Source organism: Episyrphus balteatus, chromosome 4, assembly GCF_945859705.1.
Source record: "Episyrphus balteatus chromosome 4, idEpiBalt1.1, whole genome shotgun sequence".
Classification (NCBI taxonomy): Eukaryota; Metazoa; Arthropoda; class Insecta; order Diptera; family Syrphidae; genus Episyrphus; species Episyrphus balteatus.
Genome location: NC_079137.1, coordinates 48,221,667 through 48,231,880, shown reverse-complemented (window position 1 = coordinate 48,231,880; position 10,214 = coordinate 48,221,667). Strand labels below are relative to the sequence as shown.

The following is a 10,214-nucleotide window of genomic DNA, read 5'->3' as shown; positions in this document are numbered from 1 at the left end:
ATAGTTTTGCTGATATGGATATATATTTCTCTTTATTGAGAGGAATAATATTGATAAACCCTTTGATATTACCCAGCTCTTTTATAAATAAATGAGAATCATAACCGGTTAAATTATGGAAAAAAATTGGAATGAATTTAGGTATCTTATAGTTTAAGTTACATTTTGAATGCGCTGCTCCTCTGAATTTACCAGTCAAGTGATCATGATCTCGTACCTTTACATCGCCCCATACTGACTTCTTACAAATATGACATCTTGTTGTCTGCTGAAATTTATTTCATCCTGGGGTGTTATGTTAATTTTAATCTTCTTACTCAAATGATGTTGATGAATATGTTTGGAGTCTTCAATCAAGTTCGTAACAAAAACTCTTGATGAAAAAAAAAATTTTAAAATTTTATCAACATTTTTCAAAGATGATGAATCTATTCAACTTATGACTCGTAAGGGTGTTTTATGCTATGATTATTTAGATTCTATAGAAAAATTAAGTGAGACGGAGCTTCCTCCAATAGAATCATTTAGAAATTCTTTGGTTGAAGAGGATTGTAACCAAGATGATTATAATCATGCTGAGAAAGTTTGGTCACATTTTAAATGTAGTAATTTAAGAGAATATCTTGAACACTATTTAATTACAGACGTCTTAATTTTATCAGACATTTTTGAAAAATTTAGAATTGATTCTAGAACAATTTATGGTCTAGATCCCTGTCACTATTATACATTGCCAGGTTTTTCGTGGGATGCTATGTTGAAAGAAACAGGTGTTAAGCTTGAACTTTTGACAGACATCAACATGTATAACTTTTTCGCTAAGGGTATAAGAGGAGGTTTAACACAATGTAGCTTGCGACATTGTAAAGCAAATAATAAATATATGGTTGATTATGATTCAAGTAAACCATCTGATTACTTAATGTACTTGGATGCTAATAACCTATACGGTTGGGCCATGTCTGATTACCTCCCACATTCAAACTTTAAATGGGTTGAACCTCCAACTAATTTAGATGATATTAAAGGCTGGTTAATTTCAAATATAAACATTGGTTATGTTTTAGAAGTGGATCTCGAGTACCCCCTAGAAATACATGATAATCATAATGATCTTCCATTCTGTCCTTCAAACATTTCATTGTCTGGTAAATCCGATAAAAAATTAATTGCTGATTTGAATAATAAAGTTAATTATATAATTCATTACAAAACATTAATTCAATGCCTTGATAATGGTTTGGTGCTTAAGAAAATTCATAGAGTGATGCAATTCAAACAATCTCAATGGCTTAAAAAATATATTGATTTAAACAATGAACTAAGAAAAAAAGCCACCACAAAGTTTGAAAAGGATCAGCGTAAACTTTGCAATAATGCTGTATTCGGAAAAACTATGGAAAATGTAGACAAACGAAAAGATCTTCGAATTGTCGATTCTTTAGAAAGCAAAGGTACCCATCTCGGTAGTCGCGCTCTTATAGCTAAACCTAATTTTCATAGTATATTAGAATTTTCGGAAACCATGGCTGCTATTCAGTTAAAACGAATTCACAGTGTATATAATAAGCCTATATACTTAGGTTTTTGTGTTTTGGAGATTTCAAAGTATAAAATGTACGACTTTCATTATGCATACATGAAACCTAAATTTAATGACAACCTACATCTGGCCTACATGGATACCGATTCATTTATTTATAAAATAAGAACAGATGATTTCTATAATGATATAAGAAATGATATAATAGATAAATTTGATACTTCAGACTATCCACCCCAAAACCGCTACGGTATTGCCCAGCTCAATGTTAAAAAGTTAGGATTTATGAAGGATGAAAATAATGGTCTAATAATGAAGGAATTTATAGGATTAAGAGCTAAAATGTATAGTATAGACATAGAAGATGCAGCTCTAATAAAAAAGGCTAAGGGTGTTAAATCATCAGCTGTAAAAAAATGTCTTTACAAAATTACAGAGACTGTTTGCAAACAAAACTTCTATAGTAAAATGTTGAACTTTAGATCTAAACATCATACTATATACACTGAATGTATAAACAAATTATAGACCGAGAGCCGGGAGCAGATTTCTTGCGTGAGAGGTAACCGATTCATATGAATGTCAGAGGTAGCGTGGGTCATGGTGATGACGAATACCTTAGTCTGCCTGCATTTATTTGGGCCGTTGTCGAGAAAAAGCGCATCAAAAGTACCATTTTTCTGAAAATCGATTTAGTGAGGGTAACCACTTAAAATTTATTGATAACCAACGCCACATACTCACTGATAACAAATATACCAATGGCAGACATTTTAAGTGTGGCCAAAGCCCCGGCAGACTGTCCCGAAAATGCGTTTTTTTTGGCGTTTTTAGACTTTGGGGTAACCACCTAAAATTAATCGCATCCTGTAGCGGTGGACTCCCTGATAACAAAAATACCCATGGCAGACATTTTGAGTGTGGCCAAACCCTCGGCAGACGGTTTTGAAAATGCAGTTTTTCTGAAAATTGATTTATTTAGGGTAACCACTTAAAACTAGTCGCATCCTGTAGCGGTGGACTCCCTGATAACAAAAATACCCATGGCAGACATTTTGAGTGTGGCCAAACCCTCGGCAGACGGTTTTGAAAATGCAGTTTTTCTGAAAATTGATTTATTTAGGGTAACCACTTGAAATTATTCGCATCCTGTAGCGGTGGACTCCCTGATAACAAAAATACCCATGGCAGACATTTTGAGTGTGGCCAAACCGTCGGCAGACGGTTTTGAAAATGCAGTTTTTCTGAAAATTGATTTATTTAGGGTAACCACTTGAAATTAGTCGCATCCTGTAGCGGTGGACTCCCTGATAACAAAAATACCCATGGCAGACATTTTGAGTGTGGCCAAACCCTCGGCAGACGGTTTTGAAAATGCAGTTTTTCTGAAAATTGATTTATTTAGGGTAACCACTTAAAACTAGTCGCATCCTGTAGCGGTGGACTCCCTGATGACAAAAATACCCATGGCAGACATTTTTAGTGCGGCCAAACCCCCGGCAGACGCTCCCGAAAATGCAGTTTTTCTGAAAATTTATTTATTTTACTTTTTCACATAACTCGCGTATTATTGGACCTAGCAGAAACAATTGTATAGCAATCTTAAAGATAATTGAATTTCCTACAGAACATGTTAAATAAGTTTTTTCGATTAAACCTTCGGTTTAAGAGTTAGGGTGGTTTTTTTGAAGCAAGTCAAAGGGTGATTTTCTTATTTTTGTCATATCTCTTTTATTTGAGCTTTTTTAAAAATTAATTTGAAGTAAAAGTTGTAGATCTTTTTACTACCTTCATTTATTACATTAACGGTTTTTCGATTTGACAGACCGTTTTCGATCTGTAGGAAAAAAACTTCAAAAAGTTTGCAATTTTTTATATAGCTTTTTCCTATATAAAAAATTGCAATCTTTTTACCCCTCCCCGCCTAAAACTATATAATTTTTTTCTTGCCTGAGTGCAACCTACACGCCTAGGTTTTTTGTTACATGTACCTACTATGTAGAACCTTTTTCCTATATAAAAACTTTTTGAAGTTTTTTTCCTACAGATCGAAAACGGTCTGTCAAATCGAAAAACCGTTAATTTAATAAATGAAGGTAATAAAAAGATCTACAACTTTTACTTCAAATTAATTTTTAAAAAAGCTCAAATAAAAGAGATATGACAAAAATAAGAAAATCACCCTTTGACTTGCTTCAAAAAAACCACCCTAACTCTTAAACCGAAGGTTTAATCGAAAAAACTTATTTAACATGTTCTGTAGGAAATTCAATTATCTTTAAGATTGCTATACAATTGTTTCTGCTAGGTCCAATAATACGCGAGTTATGTGAAAAAGTAAAATAAATAAATTTTCAGAAAAACTGCATTTTCAAAACCGTCTGCCGAGGGTTTGGCCACACTCAAAATGTCTGCCATGGGTATTTTTGTTATCAGGGAGTCCACCGCTACAGGATGCGACTAATTTCAAGTGGTTACCCTAAATAAATCAATTTTCAGAAAAACTGCATTTTCAAAACCGTCTGCCGAGGGTTTGGCCACACTCAAAATGTCTGCCATGGGTATTTTTGTTATCAGGGAGTCCACCGCTACAGGATGCGACTAGTTTTAAGTGGTTACCCTAAATAAATCAATTTTCAGAAAAACTGCATTTTCAAAACCGTCTGCCGAGGGTTTGGCCACACTCAAAATGTCTGCCATGGGTATTTTTGTTATCAGGGAGTCCACCGCTACAGGATGCGACTAATTTCAAGTGGTTACCCTAAATAAATCAATTTTCAGAAAAACTGCATTTTCAAAACCGTCTGCCGAGGGTTTGGCCACACTCAAAATGTCTGCCATGGGTATTTTTGTTATCAGGGAGTCCACCGCTACAGGATGCGACTAGTTTTAAGTTGTTACCCTAAATAAATCAATTTTCAGAAAAACTGCATTTTCAAAACCGTCTGCCGAGGGTTTGGCCACACTCAAAATGTCTGCCATGGGTATTTTTGTTATCAGGGAGTCCACCGCTACAGGATGCGATTAATTTTAGGTGGTTACCCCAAAGTCTAAAAACGCCAAAAAAAAACGCATTTTCGGGACAGTCTGCCGGGGCTTTGGCCACACTTAAAATGTCTGCCATTGGTATATTTGTTATCAGTGAGTATGTGGCGTTGGTTATCAATAAATTTTAAGTGGTTACCCTCACTTAATCGATTTTCAGAAAAATGGTACTTTTGATGCGCTTTTTCTCGACAACGGCCCAAATAAATGCAGGCAGACTAAGGTATTCGTCATCACCATGACCCACGCTACCTCTGACATTCATATGAATCGGTTACCTCTCACGCAAGAAATCTGCTCCTGGCTCTTAGACTATTAAGTTTAAGTTCTTCTGATAACAAAAGATTTATATGTAGCAATAATGTAAATACACTAGCTTGGGGTCATTTTCGAATAGAACTTGAAAATGACATATAAAACTGATCTAAATAAAAATAAATATTAAAAAAAAATATGTCTTTTAATCAAACTCTTCTGAAATTCTCTTGCATTGTATATAATTCTAAGCAGCACAACCAACAGAGTTAAGTATTTTGGAATGCTAGTTCTTATTTGATCTTAAGCATATGGACATCCTATTGAGAATATGTTTATCCAATGCACACATCAATTTTATATTGCATGCCGTGCAGGTGCTAATGTTGTGCTATTCAAAAAATCCAACTATGAAAGTATATCCCACAACCAATTTATCACTGAAAATCCAATCCCACAACTAATGTTGAAATGTAAAAAATATATATGGTGTTAGAAATCCAACCACTGATAATTATTCCCAACCGATGGTTGATATCGGTGATACCACGTTTTTGCATTCTAACGTTTGCTAAGCATGGCCTAGAACCCAAAAATAATATTGGTATAGCATAAATCAGAACTCATACCGGTATGCTGCAATGAATGGGGGGTTTGATGTAAGCCCCCTACCAGATATAATAACATTTTTAATTAATATAAAACTACTATAATTAGAAAATAAAAAAAAAAATTAAAAAAATTACCATGTCTGTTTTTTTTTTTTACTTAACTAATCTTTTCTCTCTTCGCTCAAATGGACTTAACTGAAAACTTTACTCTTAAACATCATGTTCTATTCATGATTTTGTTTAGTTTCCTATGATGGTGATTTTTGCGTTCCGAACGTGAATTTTACGTCTTTGCGTTTTAACGTGAACGTGAATTTTACGTTTTTTGCGTTTTAACGTGAACGCGAATTTTACGTTTTAACGTGAATTTTACGTTTTTTGCGTTTTAACGTGAACGCGAATTTTACGTTTTAACGTGAATTTTACGTTTTTTGCGTTTTAACGTGAACGCGAATTTTACGTTTTAACGTGAATTTTACGTTTTTTGCGTTTTAACGTGAACGCGAATTTTACGTTTTTTTTGCGTTCTACCGTTTGCTAAGCATGGTCTAGAACCCCAAAATAATATCGGTATAGCATAAATCAGAACTCATACCGGTATAGCACAGATCAGAATCCATACCGGTATAGCATATATCAAAATCCATACCGGTATAGCACAGATCAAAACCCATACCGGTATAGCATAGATTAGAATCCATACCGGTATAGCGGTATAGCATATGTCAAAACCCATACCGGTGATACCGCTGACACCGGTGACACCGGTGACACCGGTGGCCCAGAACCCTCTAGTCTATACTACTAAAGTTACTCATACACCACAGTGACTCTTTTTTTTTTAATTTTTTTGAACTTTTACTAACCGAAAATTATGCGGTTGTAGAGTCTTCATTTTGACACAGAGTTTCATTATTTGTTTGCTTTTTCATACGCAAAAAAAAAAAACACCTTAAATCATAAAAATTTAAAATATAATCTCGTCTCTATTTTGTATATGTATATATTAGGGTGCTTCTTATATTGTCGAAAAAATCTTTTTCTCGATTTTTTAATGGGACACCCCTGCATTATGTTCTACCATATAAGCATAGTATATGATATTTTTTTCCGATTTTAATATTAAAATTTAGGGGTCGCTACCATTCACTAAAGATTTAAGTTAAACAGCCCTATGATGGTAGCCGATCGGAAGAGATTTGTATCCGATTTGTACGAATTTTTCAGTTTTCATATGATTTTTACCCTTCCGACTGTAAAATCGGACAGATTTACGAAAAAAATCTTAGGCGCGTTGAAAATTTAAAATAAATGCGATGCTATGCAGTGAACTGTCAAAATATTTGCGACGGGTTGTGATTTGTGCTGTTTTTTCTTTCCGATTCTTCCCGACACAAATCCAAACGTGAAATATTATCCGAAAAATATAAAAACCAAAAAAGATGGGAAATGAGTGCGTTGTTTGGAAGTTAATTTTTTCTTGTCGAATTCGGGTACCGTGAATACAAAAATCTTCCGATCGGAACTTTTCTCCGATCGGATATTTTTCCGATCGGCTACCATCATAGGGCTGAAAAAAAGATCAATTTCAACAAAATTTTTTTTGTTACAATACAAAGTATGCTTAAGACCCGATTTTTCAATCTTCTAATAAATAGTCAGTTAACTGTCTGTCGAATAAAGATATTAGGCTCATAAACAATCAGATAAAATCATTGAATTTTTCAGTTAAGAAAGATCACTCAGTTAGTTATTCTACAGAATAACACAACAAAAAAAATGTCAAATTCAAAAATATTCAAAATTAAACTTCATTTTTATTCCGCTGTATTTTTATCAAAATTTCTTTCAAAACAGTTAAAGATTTAATATAAAGTACTTAATTCTGATTACAAATTTTAAAATTTTCTGAGAAAAAAAAAACAAAATTTGGTGTATTTTTCAGAACTTTGAATTGTGGTAGCGACCCCTAGAACGTGTTTAAACTGGACCAAATTTTACCCAATTTATATTTAAGGCAGGAAGAGCAAAATGAAAGGGTGTCCCATTAAAATTTCGAAAATTGATTTTTAAGAAGCACCCTAATATATATACAATATTTAAAGTTCTTATTTTTTTAACGTTTAAGTGCTTAAATGCTTGGATTTTTTTTTGAAGACCTTTAAAATTTTTTTTAGTAGTTTAGTTTTATACGTTTACCTTAAAATTTGAGTATTTTAGAAGATTTTTTATTTGTTAGACTATAAAATAAAAGAATTTGCTATAAAAAAATTTTGAAAAAAAAAATGTTTTTTTGGCAAACATGGAAAAAAGGTGTACAAATGAATTAGAGTTTGGATCAGAAATTTTGAGGTCGCAATTCTGGCTTCACGGATCTTTCGACAGTTTAATGAATCAATACATTCCCTTCTAATAATACCTTGTTTCTGAGGAACGTACCCTTAAAAAAAAGTTTGATTTGTCCATAAATTTGACGAGTGCACCACCAGTAATTCATAATTCTTCTTGCCATTGGATGAATTAATTTGCCAGATGGATGAAAAACACTGCTTTATTGTAATTCCCCGAAGTTCGTTATCAGAACGCATGGCGCTACAATACTGCGTTTTCACATTTTGGTTTCTGTGGAGTCTCGGTTTAACACAAATTCAGCAGTTTATACCTCGAGTTCGATAGAAGTTTGAATTTGTAAACTACTATCTACTAGAATAAGAAAAAAATATGAGTTATGACAACAAAGCCCTTTTGCATTTTTTAATTTTTCAAAATAATAATTTCCTGCAAAGTAAAAAGCAAAATAAAAAGTGCGGGCGTTTCACCAGCTAAAAAAAAACTTTACATTTAATGGTAATTTGAAAAGTTGCAAAATGAAACAATTTAAATGCTTCAACTCATTTGGTTGAAATACAATGAAATTAATTTAAACACTGAATTATAGTTAAATTGTCTTTGTTTATGCTTATGTTTTTTTGTTTTTTTTTTTTTTTTATTTTCTTTGTATATTATTAAAAAGCTTTGAAGAATATGATATGCAAAGTGTAAAGTTTTTTTGTTTGGTGACAAAGTCAAAAAAAATTCTTTGCAAATTGGCAAGGCTTTGCACTTTTCAAAAAAGTACTTTTCACTTTGCAGATTTGTGGTTGGTGAAACAATATTTGCAAAGAAGGAATTTTTATTTTACTTTAAAAATAATAATAAAATTATTACTCTCTGAAAATTGGGGTTTAGTAAAACGAAATTTGCAAAGTTGAAATCAAAAATTGCGAAGTACAAAGTGTAGTTGGTGCAATAGGACCCAGGTATCAAGTAAACTGTCAAACATCATAAACCTAAGTTTTCAAGTAAAATTTCGTAATGAATTTTGTGTGTTTGCTTATGCACGTATACATTATAACTATATATATATTTTAACAAGCACTTCTCTGCCCGTGTTGTGAAAACTGATCTGATGCATCGCACCCAATAGCCCTTCACTCGCTCTCCAAAACGTTGAGGGCTTTTCAGGGTGAAAAGTCAACATAAATTCGCAGGAGAACAAAAAAAAAAAAAAAAAAATACGAAACAAAAAAATAAGAAATAAAAAAAAAAAATTATGAGCTGAATTGTACATCACATCCTCGTTAAGTAATCACTGCGCCCAGGACTCGCAGGCTCAACAAATTATTTACCAGCACACTTTTTACCCACCCACCTACTGCACCTGCTTCACACACACATTTACACATATATCCACCTACAAAAAAAAAAAACATAAAACACATACAATTGGAAGCAAACAAATAACGCTCGCGGTTAGGGCGAATATGTGTATTTTTCTGCACTTGAGCGTGAAGAGACCATGCCAACCCCAAGCTCAACCCGGCCAGGACCAGGACCAGCACCAGACGACGAGCAATATAACAGCAATGGCATTCAGCCAGGGTAGACCCTCATTACGATTTCTACCCAACCGATTCCTTTTCACATTAAGGATGCAAATAACAAACAAAGGTGAATGAGAAAGGTGGTTATGGTGTTGGTATACAGTATACTGCGATGACGACGAGTAAGACGACTATATGGGAGCTTTATATGAGGTTGGTAGATGATGTTGATGGAGTTGGTGGCTGAATGAAAATTCCAAGAAAATTATTCACCATGCATTTGCTGCAATGCCTGGGAGTTGCTCCTGGGAGGCGCTCTTACTAATGCATATTATCCTTACCCAGGATCTACGGGATCTAGACCCAAAATAAAAAAAATAAAATAAAACAAATACCCAACAACCCAGTCATCATCTGTTTTGTGTAAAATTTCAGGGACGGGTGTGACAAGACTTGTTAAAAAGGGCTCTTTTTAAGCGTTTTATGTTAGACTATGTATAAGAGTTCTATGAGGAATATTTGGTTCGATTGTGTGTTCGATAACGAAAAAAAAAAAATAATAAAAATTTCAATATATCTACAAATATTATAATATATCGATTTATTATAATATCGATTATTTTTCATAAATAACCGATATTTTTTTGACGTGATAACGTTTTAAAAATCGATGAATCGACGAAAGAGTGACGCCATTTTCTCCCGCTATTTTCTAAACTCTACGTTGTCGTATAAAGTTTAATTTTTTTTAATTGATAGATAAATTTATTGTTATACCGACTTTTCACCAGTAGATTTTAGCCGCACGATATGTCACACGGCTAAAGTCGACTAGGATTCACTTCCTCACTTTATTCAGCTGCGGCTTACGCGGAAAAGCTTCTCTGCACGGCTAAA

General features: G+C 33.4%; 1 protein-coding gene across 1 annotated transcript; it reads left to right on the top strand.

The window, feature by feature from the left end:
• Positions 1-439: 439 nt before the first annotated feature.
• LOC129919240 (uncharacterized) lies at positions 440-2,071 on the top strand. The gene has a single exon (XM_056000094.1). It carries the CDS (start codon positions 440-442, stop codon positions 2,069-2,071), a length of 1,632 nt encoding a protein of 543 aa, XP_055856069.1.
• Positions 2,072-10,214: the final 8,143 nt, after the last annotated feature.